The 22,774-nt window shown below is 34.0% G+C and overlaps 1 protein-coding gene across 5 annotated transcripts in view; it reads left to right on the top strand.

Moving 5' to 3' along the window:
* Positions 1 to 22,774, top strand: part of GPATCH2 (G-patch domain containing 2) — a 173,204-nt gene that overhangs the window by 17,109 nt on the left and 133,321 nt on the right. For 4 of the 5 annotated variants that reach the window (XM_061185304.1, XM_061185305.1, XM_061185306.1 and 1 more), the window contains exons 4-5: positions 1,629 to 1,811; positions 2,291 to 2,370. In XM_061185304.1, coding sequence (XP_061041287.1) covers positions 1,629 to 1,811; positions 2,291 to 2,370 — 263 coding nt within the window. Of the gene's footprint in view, positions 1 to 1,628; positions 1,812 to 2,290; positions 2,371 to 2,497; positions 2,939 to 22,774 lie in introns of those variants that run through there. The other variant, XM_061185309.1, reaches the window with a different exon arrangement.

The following is a 22,774-nucleotide window of genomic DNA, read 5'->3' as shown; positions in this document are numbered from 1 at the left end:
CTTCCAGATGATGAAACCCAGACTAATAAAGTTGAAGTAACTTCCCCAGTGTTACAAAACAGTAGAAATCTAATTGTTCTGTCTGACTTCAGAACCCAAGTTCTTAATCTGTAGCTATTTGATTTCTGTATTAAGAATAAAGTTGTGTATCACATCAAAAATAAAATAACCCCATTTTTCTATTATAATGTTGTATAATTGGAATTAAGATCGAGGGTAGTCAGTTTCAAGTGACTCCCTTTCTTTTCTTACGCTTATACCTGACCTGTGAACTTCTACTATAACTCTCAATGAAAGTACTAATATATGTGTGCTTTGAATTCTGCTTGTTTTTTTAAAAAAATAATTTTTATTAAATCCTCAATTGAAATAAACAGGTGACTTTGGTTTTCCAAATGCTTTAAATTTTTAACTCCCTCATAATTCTAAATACAGCCATTTCCCATAAAATCATTTTCAATGGAAGTTTAAGGGTTTTTTTAGTTTGTGTTTAAAAACATTTGTAGTAAGAGATTTTGGAAACCAGAAATCTTCTGTAAAGGGAAAAAGTTTACAGCAGTTGTGACGACCCTCTTCGAAGCTAGTAGTTTTTCTAAGAATCGTGAAGAAGACTAATGAATCTCAGATCATATTCAAAATGTTATTTGTCTCTTATTTTTAAAACCATCTGCTTTTCTGTTTTTGCTTTTTTTGAGGTTTTTTTTTTTGTTTATTTGTCTCCTTATACATCTCTTTATTATTCCTTTTTTAAAAAAATACAAACTACTGTTGATTCACACCAAGGGCACATTTCAAACTGAATTTTAAATTGATTGTTACTTCATGGTTACACTCAAGGATGTTCCTAGAAGTCAGACTTACTATGAATAGTATTCTGTTTTAAAAATACCTTGCTTGTAGAGGTTCAGTGTAGTTTCTCTGTAAACTCTGTAGTGTTGTCACTTTTCATTTAAAATCAACTTTTTCACAACTATTTCTTAATGAACTTAATCAGATTAATTTCATTTAGTCACATCTGTTCATGATTGTTTCCCCTTTTGCACTCCATAGAAATCATGAAATTAAGCTAATTATATACCATTATCAGCTGCAAAGAACGAGTTCTATAATTTTATACCTTTTAATTCCTGGCAGGAGATTAGGGTTTATTTTTCCTTAATATGGAAAGGGTAGTACCTTAACTGGATTTCCATACAGTTTTTGCCAAAGGATTAACCAGTATATTATTGTTTTTCACATTTTTAAATTGGTTCTGAAACATAACATTTTATGTTATTGTTGATGGAAGTTCTTGTTATAGTATTAAAAAACACATTTCTTAAGTGAAACCGTGGTGTAGAATAAAAAGTTTTCTTTACAGATTATATAGATGATTGCCAGATAAAATACAGGATCCCCAATTAACTGTGAATTTTAGATAAATAATTATTTTTTAGTATAAGTAGGACCCATTTCATATTTGGACGTATACTAAAAAATTTGTGCAAGTACTATGTATTTATATTAAAAATGAATCATCTGAAATTCAGATTTAATTACCATCTTGTATTTTTTAAATCTGAATCTGACAGCTCGGTTTATTTGGATGATAAAACTGAATCTCTGGGGGATTTCTTGTGTTTGCACAGGTGATGATGAGCAGAGCGACTGGTTTTACGAAAAGGAATCAGGGGGAGCTTGTGGCATCACTGGAGTCATTCCCTGGTGGGAAAAGGAAGATCCTACTGATCTAGACAAAAATTTACCAGATCCTGTCTTTGAAAGTATCCTAACTGGTTCTTTCCCCCTTATGTCACATCCGGGAAGAAGAGGTCAGTAGCACTGCCTGACTGGTGGATACAGGGGACTTATAGTCAGTCTAGGAATAGTCGTTGAAAGAGGAGGTGCTAAATGGAAATGAAAGACTCTAGACACAAGATGCTATGAGGAAACATGGTGACCAGCAATTCAGCGCCCACTGAATTCTCACGCTTTCAATTTATTCGGAAGGTTGACTTGCTTTCTTGCTAGGCCCATGGTAAAAACGTTGAAATGATAGAAAGATAAATTGGGAGGAAAGAAAAACCCTGGATAATACTCTAATGCTTAAACAATTGGTTGTCGTGTGCTGGCTGCATTAAAACCCTACTAGGCATCGGTTCGGATCTTTTAAGTGTGAATTTTGCCTCTTCCCCACTACTGTTCAATATATTTCCCCCTCCAACTGGCTTTGAATTCTGAATTGATAGGATCTTATTCCATGCTCCAATGATCATAGACCCTCCTTCAATTGAGGACTTTGATTTTCCAGGTTTCCAAGCCAGACTCAGTCGCCTTCATGGAATGCCTTCCAAGAATATTAAAAAATCGGGAGGGACCCCAACTTCAATGGTAGGCATGCTTTCTTGTTTACTTCTCATGTTTGGAAATGTATCCATTTCTATGGAATAAAAAGCCACATCCTCATCCTTTATTCGTATTCTAATGTTATACTTAAAAATAATCCATTTTTTTGTAGGCTACAAACTGGACCAGTGAGATTCCCCTATAAACCAAATCTTCTAATGCTAATAAATTAGTTACGTTTTGAACATCTGGGGAATGACATTCGAGGGAACCTGGCTCCTGTCCTCTTCCCCTGGAGGAATATCATTGAAGTGAGAGCCTCTCTGATGAAAAAATGGGGCTGTTTTTGCTGGAGGACTGGTATTCTTCCTTTAGTCAGAAGTGAACCTGATGGGGGAGGCTTTTAGGGATCTAGGCTGGCCCAGGGTGGGTAGAAACTACTGTAAATTTTATATATTTTTCTCTCTTATGATTTTTTTTTACATTGAAACCATTTATGTATCACTTGCTTTGCCAAAATGCTAACAAAAGCTAGAGAATTAAAAGCTTCCAGATCTCACATCAGTATTCCTTAATGTTTATATTGTGACTGGATAAGAACTCATTTTTACATATCTGACTGTTGTAAATTTAAAAACATGATGCATTGACATTTATGGTTCATTTTTAGAGAAATCTTATATAGCCAACATTATTTAAAATATTTGCATTTTACTCAGGGTATTTTAACAAGGGCTAAGATGAGTAATAGGTAAGGTTGATAATCTGGTAGAGTTTGTATTTTGTTCAAGTTTGCTCTCTACTTGGATAATTGCTCTGTATTTGCAAACCCATTGTATTTTATAGTACAGTTTTTATTGTACTTGGAAAAATCTTAGTTTTAAACTAGTCACGGTGATAACTCGTCTGTGCTAGTGGAATCATTTACTCTTACCTTTTAAATTATCTTCTCTGTCTGATCCCTGAAACCGTCAAAATGATCATTCTTGCTTAGAGCGTATTGAAATCATGTGAAAGCTGGTATTTCAACAAATACTGTATGACTGAATCATATTGTCATGTTTAAAAGTGAGAGCTGCTTACACATCCTTAGAATGGCAAATGTGTGTGTCACTGTGAGTGTCAAAAATACTTGCATGAGCTCATTTTCACCAAGCAGAAGGGAAAATGTAACATTTCTATTGATGGTATAATTTAGACACTACACTACATTCAGCCTAGGTCTTCAAAATGGTTATATTAAAATGATTAATATTTTTATTAAGTTCCAATAATCGATGAAAATTGTGATCTAATACATGTATTTTTATATTATTGTATGGATTAATTGTTAATTCAGCATTTAATGGCTAATTTAAATATGATGATTGGAAAAGAAACTTAAAGTTGACATTTTCTTTACCTAAAGTTACAATCTGAAAGATTCCAGCAAATGTATTAAGTAGGAATGTGTGACATCTTTTAGATTGCTTGTCTAAACTGGAGAGATTAAAAGTGATAAAGTGCAACTTTGAGTCTCTTTACCTTTACGTATTTAAAGTGATATTTTAGAGGGACAATAATATGGTATTCGGTCATTGTAAGTAAGCTTTTTTGTGCTATGTCCTTTGGAGTGAAACTTCGTGATTTTTTTTCTGAATTTACATAAATGTTTTTATTTTATTTTGTATAACGACTGTCTTTTAGATCTGAATAAGTCACTTTAAAACCTTGGCCTATGAACTTTGCCTTACCAATCATGAAGCTAGATGAATGCTATCTAGCTCTTGGTTCAGTTTTACCTATTTTTATTTTTGGTTCACTGCTTGCTTGAGCATAGCTGGGATTTGTAGCCCATTTTCTAGGCTTATTGCAATCTCACTGTGGTATTTTATAGAAGCTATTACAACTGATAGGCTAGCTTCATGGTATTGATGATACATGGCTTAACCATAGTAAAGCTGCCTTCCCTCTCACAATTGTAAAAAGGTGATTAAGTTTCACTTGATGGAGATATACTATATATATGTGTTTATCATGGAACTAGTGCATTAGGCCACAAACTGTTTTCCTGGTCCACGTTTTTTGTATTCAAAATTTTGCTGAAGACAATGGGCTCCTTCAGGTTTTCTTTCTTTCAATTCTGAATTGTCCTTGTTTGGAGTTTTAAGTACTGTAATCTTTTTTTTTTTTTTTTTTCAATAAAATATCTGACTTGGGCAAGAAAGGTAAGAGTTCCAATTTGTGCTGATATTTTTAAATTCCTATGCTAAGTTTTTTGTTGTTGTTGTTGCTTGTACTGTCCCTATTACATGTAACCATCTAGTCTTAAAAATCGTAATCTCACGAAACAGTCATCTTTAAACAGTAGCTCTGACATCCAGTAGTAAGAAATGAAACTTAATTCCTTAGACTTTCACATTGGAAAGCCAGATTGCTTTTAAGAGAGATGAGTTTCCTGAGCAAAGTCAGACACATGTAGCTGCAACCCATTAAATGGAATGACAGCATAAGGTTTCTTTTTCTTAAACAGATGGGTGATGACTACAAAAAATAATGATGTTCTTTGAAGGAAATGACAGAAGGAGAATCTTTTACTGAAATATTAATGTAAACATTTTTGGAGAAAAACTTTCAATCAGAGTTTTCATTATTCACCGTAGTAATGTTCTATAAAGTTGCTGGCAACACTGAATTAGCGAATGCTGAACCATTGCTCCTAAGAGAAACGCAGCCTCGCAGGCTCCTGTGAGCCTTTGGTCCTGACATTTTCATCATTTGATCAATGCATAGCCTTGTTTTATGTATGTTTGCATTTAAAAACACCTTATTTAACATATATTGTGGATCCATTCACATTGAACTCATGACCAACAGCGTTATAGCTCGTGCCTGAACAAAGCTTATCTAATACGTGTGTTTTCTCCGTAAGGCACAGCACAGCCTTCTCTGTGCTTTAGCAGCAGCAAACAGCACTGCAACCTTATGCCTGGGGACCATTTAACACAGGGAATCACCAAAGAAAGCGCGAAAAGGTGGAAAACATGGCACTAAATAAACCACAAAAAGGACACTTGTTTACGGTATTAGAGCTGAAAACAAGAAGCAGTGTTGCCTTGTTTGACTTCAGTAGGGCATGCACATGTGCCTCAGGTGACTCAAGGTTTTCATTGCTTTCCTCACGTCTGTGAATGACCGTGAAAGCACTATGAGTATTGATTTGGGGGTTACAAATAAATTTTAGTGGATATGCAAATTTGCATATGTAGGACCTACAAGTTGGAGTGAGGATTGACTCCCGTTAGTTTTGTAGAAGAGCAAAGTGGTACTGTAGAAAATTTACAGATTTTGAAGTCAGACATTGGTGAATCCCCACTCTGATTCTTCTTTTTACTTGTAATTACAATTTGAACCTCATTTTCTCTTTCTGGTAAATAGAGACAGTGATTACTTTGCAGAAGTGTTGTCAGGATTAAATGAGATTGTGTTTCCATAATGGGTCCAGCACCATCTTTGTCACATAGTGTATATTAAATAAATGATAGTCACACATATTATTAGATAGATTAAACACAGAAGCTCATGATGTAAAGAACAGTTGTATCATGGGTCAAAGTGCAGAATTTTAGACTTTAAAATTTATCTGTTCGTATTTTATATATAATATCCCTTCATGTTTAATATTTAAAGTGCTTTTGATTGCAGCCTTTTATGTTTCTTTTGTACCTCATTCATATTTGAGCCAGCCCTTGTGTTTAATATGGTCTGTGAAGAATAATTTTGAATGAATTTTAGATTGGCAGACACTGCATTGAATCTCAAAACTTAACTGCAAACTAAAAAACCAGTTCTAAATTTCTCCTCTCCACCCCACCTACCCCAACCGCCGCAATTATTAAGCTGTTTATTTGTAGAAAGACCGGCACTGTTCAGGAGGTTTTGGTCCAGAGTTATCTGATTCTTAGAAGTAATTTTGTCCATGTACATGAAGGGAGAATCCAGATAAATTCCTGAGAATTTAATGTTAAGAGGAATTAACTATTGCTGTCCTTCTGTTAGAATAAGGCACTAGGTTATTGGAGCCCAACTAATCAGGCTCTTATATTCACCTCTTTTAGGAGAATTAAGGAAATAATAATTATGGGGCCATTATCCAGGTGATTCAGCCTGAATCTCTTGTATTTCCAGAATTTGTGCATCAGGTACAATTCAGAATGATAATCTTCAGAATAATGAACCGTCCCAGAATCAGTTTTGGGATACTGTACTGGCAAAGTGAATCCGATTAACCTGACTTAAGCATAGCATTTAAGTTAGCTGAGATGTGCTACCCCTAAGCATCCTAATTAATCAGTGTGTTCTGTGGATGAGAGATCTTGATCTTCTTTTTTTGAAATGGATGGTCTTTCCACAGTGTTACATTTATCTAAATTAGCATTCAAATTGAGTAGTCTGTTGAAAGATCAGGAAATAAATGGCTCCATTTAAAATATAGTACCTGAAATCCAACATAAATATTACATAAAGAATTGTACATAAGGGTTATAGGGTTCTATCTTGAGATTTTATAATTGTTTCAGTCCAGTTTTTTTGTATGGTTGGAATGAGAAAAAGTATATTGGTGATGGTGGTGGTGGTTATTCTAGCAAAGAAAATGAATCTGATTTTATTAACTTTTTATTTAATACATGTTTATCAAGTTTAAATATTCAAAAAAAAATGTGAACGTCAATTCTTAATCTAAATTGTCATGCTATACAATAAGAATATTGTTTGTATTCAACAGTGCAGTAACTTATATCTGTTCAGACTCTTGAGTCAATTCGTTCTGTAAGAGAAAAGGAATATTATCATTTTTTTCCTTTTTATGAAGTCATAGAAGACAGGATTTCATGAGTGGCATATTGATAACGATACTATAATGATTTACTCTGTGTGTCTTACTCAACTGTTGTTTTATTGTTTCTTAGGATACTAGAGTAGAAATATTTAGTCCGATTTATAGCCTTTTACAACAGGAGGCCCATTTTAAGTGGATTTGGTTTAAATAAGGGAACTACATAAACTTTTCTTTTAGCCTAGTCTAAGATAAAGGAGAAATTTTATAACAGAAAACAGACCTAAAATGATTTTTTAATATATTCCCAGCATATGTCCTCAACTGTAATTTGACCATGTGCTAACTAGTTATCTAATATTTTTCAATGGAATTCAATAACTAAATGCTTAATTATAATCTCTGTGAATTGATATTCATTTCTATCCTTTAAGCATTTTTGGATACTTTGCAGAATACAAAAAGAATACATATTTAGAATTTTTTGTATTCTAAATATACATTGTATCATGTATATTCTAATCTATTACTATGTATGTTAATAATTTAGTTCTTAATCTTATCTCAAAGTCAACATGAGCTCCAGATTTCACACTAGAAACTGGTATTTTTTTCTTAGAATTTATTTTGAGATAAAGTAGATTTTATATCATTGAAAAGTACTGCTTAATAGATTTATAATAAATATTTCTTTTACAGAAGACATTTTAACAGTGTCTCTTCTTTGAGTTAAAATTCTCTATTTCAGTGTGATTATTCACAACTTTATATTTCATGTCATATAAATTTAATATCCATAATTGATATTTGAAAATATGAATCTAACAATTTTTTATTCTGTCCCATTAAAAACAGTATCTGTATTAATAATTATATTTAGTTTTATTATATTACACTTTACTAAAAGTAGAACATAGTGTACACAAATTCAAATAGTACAGATATATAATAATACATTCATTCATTCAGCAGGTATTTGAATGCTTATTCTGTTCTCCATATTTAGTCTTAAAAATCCTTTAGGAAAAATTATATAAACATATGTTCAATCTTGGTATTTTAATACTGTCAAATTTGGCCACATATACTTTTTTCTCCATCTCTTTAAACTACTTATGCTTGCTTCTCTGATAACTTAGTACTAGAATTGCTTTGGCTTCATATATTGTTTTTTGGTTTGTGATGTTTCAGAAATCTGGAACCCGGCAAAGCGAATGTTAGCAATGAATGCAAGCACTTATTACGATGCTTACTGTATGTCAGATACTTTTCTAAGTGCTATTTATATATTCTGATTCATTTAATCCTAAGAACATCCCTGTAATGTAGGTTAATGTTTACAACTTACACATTTAACTTTTCTTTTTCCATTAGTAAACCAGAATTAATGCAGTCTGGAAGTTTATTCTTTTGTCATGCTACTGATAAATAAAAAATAAATTCTCTTCATAAAAAAATCTTCCTTCCTACAAAGTGCTGTTGGAAGTATGAGTTATTTTGAAATCCTTGCAGCATTCTTTGCTGTCTTGAATAGTGAGCACAGTCAAGGTGTGTGACATAATAAAAATAATAATTACAATGTTTTACTGCTTCCATCAGATTAATCACTGTGGACCCACATCCAACTTTCTGATCCTTTTCTTTGTTTCTCGGGTAGTTTTTGATACCTTCTTCTTGATCTCTAGCATTAGCCAATTCAGGTCTGCTTCCTTGCTCTCTGTTTCAACTTGTTCTCCCTGCTTGCCTTCCATGGTTCCTCATTATCCCTCCAATCTTGTATAACGTGCCTGGCCTCTGTCACATTTCTACTTCAGTTCAACTGTGATTATATCCTCTGTATTTCTCTTATTCCTTTCCTCCCCTTTCTAATGGAACTTGGCAAAATTCTGGGTAGACTTCACACAGGAGGAAGATCTTTTAGCTGGGACTGCAAGTATGAGTTGGAGCTCACTAACTCATTGGGAATGGAGTTGACAGACAGAAAAACATGAACGGGCAAGGCTTAAGTTTGAAACAGCGTGGAATATTCGGGAAACTGAATCCAGTGTTGCTGAAATATAAGGTATGCTTGTGTTGAGTATACGGTAGACAGGGTTTGGTTGGCAAGGTAGGCAGGAGCTAGATCATTTCAGACTTTTGTGGTCCGCGGGAATGCATGTGAACTGATGTAATATCTGGGGGGTTAAGTGGATCAGATTTGTCTTTTGAAAGATCACATGGACAGTGGAATAGAGCGTACATTGGGTGGTTACAAGTTAAGACTATATCAGGAGTCTAAAGCTCTCTAGCTGTTCCCCTAGGAGGTGGGATCCACAGTCGACTGAACCCCTTATTTTACCAGATCTGATTTTCTGATCAACCTTTGGGTAGCATCCATTCATTCAACAAGTATTTATTGAGACTCTACTATGTGCTAGATACTGTTCTAGGTCTCGGGGATTACAATGGTGAATAAAGCAGACAAGGTTCCCTGGAGCTTATATTTTAGTAAGTAAAAATAAACTTGGTTGGGGAGGAGGGTGAGTAGGTAAAAATGGCCATGGAGAAAATTAAACAGGGTAATGTAATAGTGAACTACAGGATATGAAGGTGATTGGAGAGAATATGATTTGCAGGCTGGAATAATGTTCAGCCTTGGTCGATCTAGTGCCTTTCTTCTCATTGCTTTTATTAACAACGTGGGGAAAGAAACAAGAGTGTGCATTACTCACACCTGTTCATTCAGGAAGTTGGGTTGTGTCCTAGACATCTCTTCCTGATTCCAGACCAGGTTGACCACAGCTTTTAAATGTCCACAAAACGTGGGCCTGCAAATGGCAAAAGGACACTTTTATTTGTAAAGTACAGTATTACTTCTGGTGCTTTTGAATGTTTTGTTTTGTTTTTTATTTAAAGAAAGTTTGCAGGTGCCAAATATTTATATACTATTCTGGTTTTCCCCTTTAGATTAAATCATAATGTATGTTCAGAAATGTAATATTTTAACATTCTAATAGTTTTTCTCATGCTTTAATGGCTACTTAAATGTTATGCAGGGCAACCAGTCTTTTTATTACATTTTTAAAGATCATGAAATGCCATGCTTTCTTTTCATTTTTTTCACATTGGTACTTGCATACAAATTCTTAGGTCATTCACTTTATTAGTAAAGAAATGGCTTGTTTTAAGATTGATTTTTTTTTCTTTTTTTTTGAAGAAATGATCTATGGACTTTTTAATGAATCTCCTTAAAAACATTGGATTGTAAACATTTGCGGTTTTAAAAAATACTTCTTATAAAGATTATGATGCTTATCATTTAAATATTTTTCTTCTCTGTTGTATCCTAAGAAACATTTGCAGGGAACGTGCGGGTTCAGTCCCTGGTCTGGGAACTAAGATCCTGCAAGCCACGCAGCGCGATCAAAAAATAAAAAAGAAAAAAGAAACCTTTCCAATATGTTCTAAAATGCTCTTTTTAGAAATTAAGACTGCTCGTTGGTAACTATTTGACTCCATAAATGTAGACTAAAGACCCATTTCCTCGTTGCCTTTTTTTTTTTTTTTTTTGATGTATGGCATGATTTTTATTGAGAAATATCTTATACAAAGATAGGTGCATAGGTGATATAAATGTATAGTTTCAGAATAACAGAAAAACAAATGCCCATATTCTCATCACCCACCTTCAGAAACAGAAGATTCTAATTCCTCTGTGTATCTCAACCCTCTGACATTAAAAATTTCCACATGCATATGTATTCCTAAATCCTGTTTTGGTTCTTTATGTAAGTAGAATCACATTGATTGTCCTTTTGTGAGATATATTTTTTTTATTGAAGTATAGTTGATTTACAATATTGTGTTAGTTTCAGATGTATAGCAAAGTGATTCAGTTATGAATGTTCATTTTTTCAGATTATTTTCCATTATAGGTTATTACAAGATATTGAATATAGTTCCCTGTGCAACAGTAAATCCTTGTTGCTTATCTATTTTATGTATAGTAGTTTATATCTGTTAATTCCATACTCCTAATTTATCCTTTCCCCCTCCTTTTCCCCTTGGTAACCATAAGTTTGTTTTCTATGTCTCCAAGTCTGTTTTTGTTTTGTATGTAGATTCATTTGTGTTATTTTTAAGATTCCATTCCTTGTTGCTCTTTAAAATTATGGTGACATTGCCAGAGTTCCCAATATTTTTCTTGCTTTCTTTTTTTTAATCAAAATCAGGGAAACAGAAATGCTGCAAACACTTCACTTTCTTCAAAGCTTCCACTCTGGTTTTCTGTCTTTTATGTTGCTGATAGAATTATTCTGATGGTCTATAAAACTCAGTTTTCTAATTTGCCTTCAGATATGTCAGGTATCTAATATCAGAAAAGTTCAAAATCAATGATGGGTAGAACACTTCCAAATAATATTTAACAGGTGCTTTCTATATTGAAGTCACCTGCAAATCCTCCAACTGAAGGTCAGTTTGAACAACTGAGAATTCACAAAGAAGTCTTATAAATAAAAGGGATTTCCTGTACTATAGTCTAGAAATGCTTCTTTTAAAACTACATGATCCTGAAAATAAAGTTATTACTTAGATTTCATCTCATCCCATTTCATTTACATATATCTTTGATAGATTCTTTTAATTTTCTGATCCACAAATATGTTTTAAAGGAGTATTTTCTATCATTTGTTGGATGAATAAATAAGTATATGTGACCTCTGACTCAGAAACTTGATGTCTTGCTTGATTGTGTTTTCAGCCATAGATTTCTTGGTTCAGCTGTATGCACATGTAATGGTGGCTTGTGATCTCTTCACTGTGGGAAGTGAGATATGTCTTTGTCCCCCAGCACCTTGCAGTTTGGCTCGTAAAAATTAATTGGGAAAGGGAGAGAGAGAGAGAAGAGACCTAATGTTTGCTAAGGGATGCACTGATCCTAACTAGCTTTTCATTCTTCATTTAAAGTTTTAGTTTTATGTATTATCTCTGTCTTCCTCCACTCTTTCCGCACCTAGACACGTCTGAATCTCATTTCTTTCCTTGTTTGTCATATTAACCCTTTCTTTCCAAATTTCATCTGTCGCTGCCCTAGTGTAGTTACTCCTAACGTTACATTTTGATAGTACATTAGTCTCCTCCCTGGTCTCTCTTCCTTCCGGTTTTCCTCCCTCTAATCCATATCACATGTAACTCCAAGGAAACATTTTTAAAACATGCTTATACCCTAGTCAAAAAATAGTTTTCACGCCTTTATCATCAAATGCAGGTTTGTTCCTTCTGACCTTCACTGCTCACCTGTGACCTATATATAACACTTTACTCCTTTCCAGATGGTCTTAGGTTCACAGCGTCCCCACCCCTCCATCAACCTTCCCTTACTCGGTCATATTCGTTCCTTCTCTACATTGACTCACACCAGTGCACCCCTCTTCTTACTGGTAGATTCATATCCTTCAAGGAACAGTTCAGGCTCCATACCTTTTCGTCAAAATCTTCCCCAACTCCGCACACTTCAGAGATCCCTGCATCATCGGAAGTGCCATTGCATCTGCTGTCTCTGCCATTCTTTCATTCATTAATGGGTGACCTTTCTATTTTATATTCTTACTCATCTTCTCATGTTTGCACTGTGTCCCCAAGCACGTGTAGCACCCGAGTGACAGGGGTCCAGCTCCTAGCCCATAGTATGTGTTTAATAATTTTTAAAATGTTGATAGGGATTTACTGGGTATTACCTTATGCTTTTTAGGGAGTTTTCCACCACTAGTTACATGGCCAGTACAACCTTAAGTAACATCCTTTCCTACCAATATTAGTATCTAAGTTCTTCATTGTTTTTATTTTTTAATTTTTTTTTTTTTTTTTTAATTTTTTGGCCATGCCGCATGGCTTGTGGGATCTTAGTTCCCCGACCAGGGATTGAACCCAGGCCCTCGGCAGTGAAAGCACGGAGTTCTAACCGCTGGACCGCCACAGAATTCCCTCTTCATTGTTTTTAATTTGTCCTTTTATGTACTTAGTGATGTGATGCAGATAAGGTTCCATTTGAGAGAGCACTAAAAAGCTGCTTGGATGTCCAGTGTACAGATGCTCACCTCTTAGTTGGGGAATTCTTAAATGTTGCTATCCATAGGGATTTCCCTTTGAAATAACCCCCTAATAAGTAATCTCCTGCGTCAAGGCGCGTGGAGTGGGGAGTGGACGTGTGTTTTGACTCCACTCGCCAACATTCTGATTGCAAAGCAGAGGACAGGGAGCACTCAGTCTGCAGACTTTCACTGAATTCTCTTAATTTTAGTAAAGGTATATCATGTGGTCCATAGGTATGGCCCCTTTCTAGTTTAACAGTGTCTTATACACTGTGCTTCTGCTAGGATATAGGGAAGGGGTGGTAACATTGTATGACTGTGTGGCCAAGGATTGGGATTAGGGACCAATCTAAAAAAATAAACTTTCCAGCAATTCCCTGTTGAAGAGGTGTCTGGCGCCTCCAATTTCTGAACCTTTCTGGAGTCTGCTGCTTCAGTCAAGTTACTTTTTATCGCCCCCTCTCCCTACCCCTTTGCTAGAGAAAGCTGAGCTGCCAGCCACACATCCATTTCGTTTTCTTCTGTGATTTTGTTGACTTTGCTTGTCTGGTGGTATCTTCTTTCCTATCCTCTGTGTCCTTGTGGAGTTATACCTTTTTATTCTTCACTGTCATTTTAGTGGGGTTTTGAGAGGGAGCTTCATTGTGTGATTAGTGGGTTACGTTTCCTGGGAAGTGCTAGCTAGTGTTCTTTTCTTTTGATTTTCTTTTTCTTTTTTTTTTTTTAAAGTAATAGATTCATAGGTTTTAAGAGATAAATAGGACAAAAGGTATCCAGTGGAAAGTCTTTGTCCCATATCCAGTTCTTCCCATACCCATCTGTGCAAATACAGCATCGATTAATCTGAACCTTGGTTTTTAAACTTTAAAAAAAAGTCTGAGAAATTATACCTATTTTGTATTCATTTGTTTGGCTGCATAATATCTCATTTTAGTATATTATTAAATAATTCTATCAGCTTTTATTTTATGTAACTAATATTAAAGGACAGAAATATTTGGTTACTATTAATTATATTAGCTAACATTTATTGAGTTATTATTTGCCAGGTGGTGTTCTAATCTCTCTATGTATGTTAATTCATTTAATGTTCAAAAAAAGCCTACTGAGGTAAATATTATTCTCCTCTCCATTTTATAAGCCAGGAATAGGGGCAAATGGCTTAAATGACTTATTCAAGGTCACAGCTTGTAATTGGTAGTGTCAGGATTTAAACTCTGGCCCTATGACCCACTCCCCAAAGACTTAGCCTTCAAGCTATACTACTTCCCCTTCAAGGGTAAAAATATTTCCAATGAATTTTTAATTTGTAAAAAATTGATAGCCCTAGTGGCCCACTGAAATAAAATACATCTTAGTTATATAGTTTGGTCGATTTAATGAATATATTGGGTAAATAATTACTCTGTGTTTGATCAAGTTAAATCTACTGAATTGGATATATGTTTTATTTTTCAGTGTAATAGTTTTCATCATTACATTACATTGTAAATATGCTGTCCATCCCTCCTGTCAGCTCTTCTGTTTTCACCTCACATATGTTTTCTCTCCTTTCCTGTATTATCTGTTGATTTAACTTATTAGGTCCTCGCTGATATTTAAATCTTTTCTTTCTCAAATTTATTAAAAGGTAAATTTTTTTGTTACCTATAAGTTAGGTTTCTCCATATCCAAAAAGGTTAGTGACAGCAATAAATATTAAAATAGCATTAAATATTTTGTAAAGGACATCTTTATAGACTCCACCATCCTGTGGTATAAGTATTACTGTAATTTCCATTGTGTGGACTCAGTGATTTTCAAAGAATTAGCTTCATTATGAACGATCAGAGCCAGGTCTTCTGAACTCCAATCCTTCTGCATACGAAAATTTTCAGAAGTTATTCTCTTTTCTGTATTTTAGCTGGAGCTATAGCGATTTAGCTTTTTAGAATGTTAGCTTTTGAAAATACCATGAGACTTGACATTTAAATTTCTTGTCAACTTGTGAAAGTGGTCCATTTCAAAATTTAATTGGGTTCTCATTTTGAGGAAAGATTTATGAATTTTTATTGTTGAATTCTTAAGTTGTTGCAAATTGTATTGAAGTAAATAATTCATGCTATGAATTTGGCATTAGCTTTCTTCATATTTATTAACATCACAACTTTTCCCTAATCCTACTTCCTCATTTAGCCTCTTAAAGCACTAGTACAGGTCCAATCTTTGGAATTGTCTGTTTATAGGAAAAACCAATTAAACTAACTCTTCCCTTGATTGAACATAATCTCAGAGTCATCCTGTTTCTTCAGCAAATTGTTATATGTGCCATATATATTACTAACACATTTTTACCACATTATTGTATATATTGATCATATGATTGTTCTTGAAATGCCTTTACTTTCCATTGTGATGTTACTTAGAAGTGCTGGCTGTCTAGCTGACTGGATGAATTTTCTTCCCTCCTATTTTTCCCAATGTGTAACTCCCAGCTCTGCAGTGTAGCACTATGAAGCCAAGAAGGGCAAGGCAGACACTTTATATATGAAAAAAGGGCCTTTACAAACACACACATACACATATTTTCTTTTTACATTATCTTATTTCTGGTAGGTGGTTTCATTTAGACACTTTGATTTCATGTAGACACTTTGAGGGCATACACTTATTTTCATAACAATCATAATCATGAACTGTTAAAAGTGAATTAAGATATGAATATGCATGAAGAAATTAGATGTTCCTACTATGAATATATGGCATTAATGTGTCTTGAGTGAATTACAGACTTTACTCATTTCTGGGCCATTTGTTTTATATATAGATTAAATATAGATAATTACTCATTTGACAAGTTACTTTATTACTTTGATGTATCTCAGAGTACCACATGCAGTTATAGTGTGATTATTGTAATACTTTGGATTCATAAATAAGCAAAATTAACATTTCATATAAATTAAAATTTAAAAATTGGAATTTGATGTTGTTTAAAGTCAGTGTTACTTACAGTGGTTATTTTGATTTCATAACAGAATTGTACCTTTTAACTGAAGTTTTTAATTCTTTTTAAGCTCACATGTTAAATGTAAAGGTGTTTTGTTACTGTTCTAAATTATAGTTAGAAATATTAACTTCTGTAGGTTAACCATTTCATTTTTGTCTTGTGACTCACTTGTATGAAAAAATTATGGATTCAGTTTTATTTGTTGGGGGCAAATGTGCACCATATGATGTACTAAACTTAAAATTTATTTTTACATTTATAGAGCACTTAGCCAAATACCTAGCACAACTAGATGTTTAATAACTGTTTTCCTATATATTCTAATACTTTGTCTTGCAATAGTATGTGGTTTAGATGGATATTAAATGGTTAAACTGCCTAGAAATTATTTGCACGCTCATTAAGATTCATTACCCAAGGGAATAAAATTAAAACATTCTAATCAAGTATCATGTTTTAATCCATATTTTTTTATTTTACTTTGTTTTGTTTTTTTAATAAGGATTCATGTTGCTGGTTCAAAGTGATCTTTACCTGCTCTTTTGGGTTAACACAGTTCTTTAGAAAAGCAGATCTATTCTGGCTATGTAATGCATTTTATTTAATTTTATAATTTTTATGATATCATATATTAGAGATTGCCAAAAATGTAGAAAAATTTTAGAGAACATTTTTGGATTTGATGGATTACCACTCCTGAAAGGGAAACAAAACACTAAATATTTCTAATCCCGCATTATTTACCGCATGGGTGGTTAAATGCTACTTTAAGCCTCATAAAATTAAAAGGGAGAAATCTGCCAACTGTAGCAGGAATTGGATTTAGGAAGAGTGGTACAGAGCCAAAATATTGCTACAGAATTAAATGTCAAAAATCTTCTTTAATAGTAGATATATAGTTCACAGTGCCTGGTTATGATTAATACATTTAATCTAAATCACTGAAAGTTGCAGTCTCCTTTTCCATAAAATACAGTAGGACACAAATCAGTTTTACTGTAGATGGATAACAATTGGAAAATAATGCATCTTCCCGCCCAATAAATTGTCAGTTATACCTTTTAACTAAAATCAATTCATCTTTCCAAAATTTATTGCAATTTCTAATAATAAATCTCCTCAAATGTTTATTCATTTGGTTTTTGATACATTTGTGCCACTTTTGCTATGGTCTATTGTTTTCTCTTTTGATTCATTGTAAATTAGAAAATCTATTTTGAGTCAGTTTTCTAGTTCAGAAGTTAAAATCTATAACCGAGCACCTTTTTTCACTCTCCATTGTACTTCTTAATACCCTTGAACTTGAACTTAAATGCAATCCAGTAAATTCTTTTCAGAAGGAGATTAGAAGACTTTTCAGTCTAACTTCTTGAGTAAGGGCCACATTCATAAAACAAGCACTTAGGAGGTCATTAGATGATAGTTGTCATAGATCCATTTTTGAATCAAAAAGTGGGGAGAAAGAGATAAACAGAGTAGTGCCATGATTTCATGTAAGTATTTGGTACAAAGAAGAGTAGGATCATATTGGGAGCCTGCTTTTTTTTTCCGTTGATAGCAGTAACCCAAAAGGAAACACAGTAATCAGCTATGTTCTATCTATGTCTGACACAGAGGTTTTCCCCTTATTAATCTCCAGATAACACTTTTTGAATCTCTATGTATACATTTTCAGATTGTTCTTTTTTTAATGTATCCTAAGTGTGAAAAGTGTGAAATCAGATTGGTTTTTCACACACTATGTTTTAGAATGTAGTCGTTATTGTTTTCTAATTCAATACATGATGTATGAGCATTTCCCATTCTTTATACTCTTAATGTTATCATTAGACTTAAATTAGATGTTTCAAATACTGGATGGTGAACACTGACTTTGTCATTTTAATTTTATACCTTTCTTTACCTATTTCACAGTGAGGTCAGATTGGTATATGGGTTTTTTTTTTTTTTTCCCACCTACACCTCTACTGTACTATTACATAAAATTTAAAAATGAAATTTTTAAATTAATGAATTAGTGAGAATCAGTTTTCTTTCCCACAAATTTAACAAAAATGTGTTTTCAATCAACATGTTCTGAGGCTTGGTATTAAGTCAATACTTTTCATACCAACTAAAATTCTAGAATACATTTTCGGAAGGGATACTATTAGAGATGAAAGTGACATTAATTTGAATCAAACCTATAACTCATTGACAAACTTGTGTCATCGCTAATATATAAGATGCTATATGATTAATTTAGCAGTTAAAAAAGGTAATTTGTATAGTCAGAATAGCTGAAATAGAATTCATTAATTGAGCTAACTATACAGTGACGAAAACATGTTTTCTAAGGCAAAGATCTGACATGAATTACAGGTCTTACTTGTTCATCTAAAAATAGCGCTGCTTTTTTTAAAGCTGTGAACTTACTGATTTTTTGATATATGGATTCTTTAATATAAAGTGTGTTACTCATTGGTACTTACCAGATTAATTTCTGTATTAACAAATTAGAGGGTTTAATAAATTTAGCTAGCTGTGAAAACCTTAAAAGTAATCTCTGACTTATGTGTACCTCCTAATTTGATTTTCATATCACATTAGATATGAAAGTAAATCAAATCATGCTCTTTTAAATAAAAGTGATCAACTGAAATGCTTATGCCTTTCTTTTAAAATACCAGTAATAGATTTTAATGGTATTCCTCTGGTGGTTTTATAAACATTGGTTAATGATACAGAGTCAATTTATTACTTAAGTGTTAATAGTTTTTCTCTATTACTGTCAGTAATGAAGATGATAAGGATAACTACAAGATCACAGTTGTCACCTTTGCAAGGTAGCGTTCAGTTCTGCAAGGGGTAACAGGGTTGTCCTTTCAAAAGAGGAAGTTAAGGTACTGAGAAGATAAGTAAGTAACTGACATAACCAATAAGGTGTAGAGCAGGGTCAGTTGTCTGATTCTTGGTCCAGCATCCTTTTCTATTTTCCCCCACCTGCCTCTCGCTAACCTTTTCAGTTGAATGTGAATTCGTCCCAGAGACTGCAATTTTGTTAACATTTTTAACCGTAGTTTTAGGAATTGCCAGGTGAACTTTACCGTTTTCAAGCAAAGTGAATGTTTTTAAGGAGGTCAATTAGTAATCTATTTATTTTTCTCCAATTCTCTAGTTCAGTGTCTTGGCCACTGACATAACCTAACTAGTCTCCTTGGTTAGTCTTTCCTTCTCTACTTTCTTTCCTGCTGTTATCAACTCTCTTCAAATTCTAACGTGATCTTTGTGACCCATTTGACTTCCAACTTAAACCTATTAGTGTCTTCCCTTGGTTTAACCAACATAATGTAAATTCCTTTTCTTCCTGTTCTAGGTCTTTGCCATTAGGACTTCAACTTATCTTTCCACCATCTTCACATCCTAATTCCCCCCAGTTGATGCATTCTAAATGAGTCTTGCACTTTCCAGTGTCTGACATTTGGCTCCTACCGTTGTTACGTTTGAAACATCACAGTTTTCATGTCAGTCTGGAGAAATCTTGCCCTTTCATCAAAATACATTTCAGTTAAAACCTTATCTGAAAACTTCCATGCCAGAAGGCATCTCTCCTATCAGAGTCTCCACTGCCATCACTTTATCGCTCACAGAACCACGTTTTAACCACTACTGGAGTAGTGCAAGCAAAAAGCGTGGAACCAGAAGTCAGAATAACTTCTCTCAGATCCATGATTTACTGGCTATGTGACCTAGGAGAAGTCACTTTTTGAGCTTCACTTTCCTCATCCCTAAAATAGGGATAATAAAAGGTAAGCTGAAATAAGGTATGTAATAGGACTTTGTGAACTGTAAAGGCACTATTATTACTTATTAACTTCAGGAGTCCAAAGCTCAAATGCCTTCAGAGGCCAGGCAGATAATATGGGAAGTAGCTTAGGGAGGTAGCCGCACACTAGTAAGGGCATTTCCTAGCTCAAGGTATTCAAATTCAAAACATTTTAAGATCTGATAGCCAACAAGTGAAAAAAACACTGCATGTGGTACTGGCCATGGGAGTACCACAAAGAACAAAACACTTAGTATTTATTCTTGTCTCTTTTAAAGCATACCCAAATCTTTCATCAAAGAAGATATAGTTTATATAAATGAATAGTACTTATTGTGACCATATTTAAAATTAAAATCATTACTGAGTTGAAGAACAAAAAGGTATTGAGATTTACTATATACCAGGTCCCAGAAATCGAAAGTAATGAATGACACACGTCCCTACTCTCAAGGGTCCTATGGGCATTTGGTATGTCCAGACTAATGCACAGCAGAGAAAAGTGTAAGTGCCACAACAGAGACTTAAACCAGTTGCACTATTGAGATCAGAAAAAAGAGAATAATCACTTCTACTAGTGGGTATTGAAAGGGTATTTGAGCTGTGCCTTTGACTGATTAGGTCTTTCCACAAAAAAATAGGAAGGGTAGTGTTATATAGTAGAAAGATCAGGAGATTTGGAGTTAAAAGGAGCTCTATTTGATTCACCACTGTTACACAGTCTTAGGCAAAGTTACTTTGATCTCTTATTTCCCTCCATCTTTTAATTACCTTCCTTCATATGATCTTCTCTCTTTCCTTTATAGCACCTACCATAATCTGAAGTTATTTTTTTTCTTGTCTAGTGTCTCCAACCACTGGAATGTACTCTTCTTCAAGGTCCGTCTTGTTGGCCTCTCTCTTTAGTATCTAGAACCGTGCTTGACACATCCTAGGAACTCAGTATATTAGTGAGGCTGTTGAATGAATGAATGTGGGCTTCCTGTGAAGATCAACATAGATTTATTTGTGGGTATCCCTTTTGCGAGCAAACATAGGTCATCCAATTCTAAGTCTCGTGCTTCAGTTCAGCATAACTGAAGATAAAGACCTGTAAAAATGCCTGGCTGGTTTAAGAAATATTAAGTTCTCAGCTGTGTGTTAAATTTAAGGTATGTGGATAATAATGTCAGGACTTCTGACAATACAGGGACCTTAGAACCCTAAATAGATCATACTTTTTCAAACTTAAACATTTTCTTGCTATACAATTTTTTAGTTTTATAAACCTATGGATTAGACATTAGTATTAATACATAGTTTATTTAGCTTTGAAAGATATAGCAGATTCTTACCATTTCATCTTTTTTTTTTTAAATAAATTTATTTATTTGTTTATTTTTGGCTGCGTTGGGTCTTCGTTGCTGCCCGCGGGCTTTCTCTAGTTGCGGCGAGCGGGGGCTACTCTCCGCTGTGGTGAGCAGGCTTCTCATCGCAGTGGCTTCTCTCGTTGTGGAGCACGGGCTCCAGGCGCACGTGCTACAGTAGTTGTGGCACGCGGGCTCAGTAGTTGTGGCTCGCGGGCTCTAGATCGCAGGCTCAGTAGTTGTGGTGTACGGGCTTAGTTGCTCCACGGCATGTGGGATCTTCCCGGACCAGGGCTCGAACCTGTGTCCCCTGCATTGGGAGGCGGATTCTTAACTACTGCACCACTAGGGAAGCCCTTACCATTTCATCTTAAATGTCATATTTTCCTTGCAAGATCCTTTTCTTCAAGTATGTTCTTAGAAGGTATTTTAGTGAAGTTCTAAAACTGATAAATTTGCTGTTTTGAATCTGGAACTGGATTCATTTCACTCTTGTTCACAAAAAAATAGTTTTTCTGCATATATAATTCCGGGTTAAATAATTTTTCTCAGCTTTTGGAAGATACTCTATTACTCTATTCCGGCATTCATTGTTGCTGTTGAGAAATCTGTTGTCAGACTGATAATAGATATCGCGGGTTATTCCCCCTCTCTGGCTGATTTTTTTTTTTTTTTTTTTGGTCTTTGATATACATAGTTTCACAGCATTATGTATAGATGTGAATTTATTTACTCTACTTTTATGTTGTCTTTCCTATGTCTGGTAATTCCTATCTTTAACCAGTTCAAAAAAGTTTCAGCCCTTATCTAAATATGGCTTTTTGTTCATTATTAATCTTCTATCTCTTTAGGATTCCAGACAGAGATATGTTGCATTTTCTCATTTTATTCTCGGTATCTCTTAACCCTTTTCTCCTAGTCCCCATTTCATTGTCTTTCTGTCCATACTGTAGGTGATTTCTTCAGCCTTGTCTTCCAGTTAACTGTGTCTATTCTGCTGTTTAATTCATCTAATCTGTTAATGGGAGCAATCTAAATACTTGCCATAATTATTTATGAGATGTTAGTAATCTTCAATTTACTCATGTTTTACTGCATTCTACCCAAAAAGGAGTTTGTAGACTCAAAAATTCTAATTTTTAACGCTTTTATAATAAAGTTATCCATATATGTTATTCTTAACAATGAATGGTATATTTCAGTAGTTTTATTTCTGTTTTAGTATAAACTCTGCAACCTCTAGATGCTCCTATTAATTACAGTTAAGTATATTTTATACTCAAATGTTAGTTGAGAGTAAAGCTGCATAAGTAACCAAGCCAGTTATTTAAATCGTTAAAGTTCTCTCTGTTTAATGTCTTGTTGGCTGGTTATACTGTGAATTGCTTACATACCTGTCACCTTCTTCTGGTCTTTGATAAG

The sequence above is a fragment of the Eubalaena glacialis genome, chromosome 3, assembly GCF_028564815.1.
Source record: "Eubalaena glacialis isolate mEubGla1 chromosome 3, mEubGla1.1.hap2.+ XY, whole genome shotgun sequence".
In the NCBI taxonomy this organism is placed as follows: Eukaryota; Metazoa; Chordata; class Mammalia; order Artiodactyla; family Balaenidae; genus Eubalaena; species Eubalaena glacialis.
Note: the sequence above shows the minus strand (reverse complement) of the source record. Positions and strands in the feature narration are given on the sequence as shown.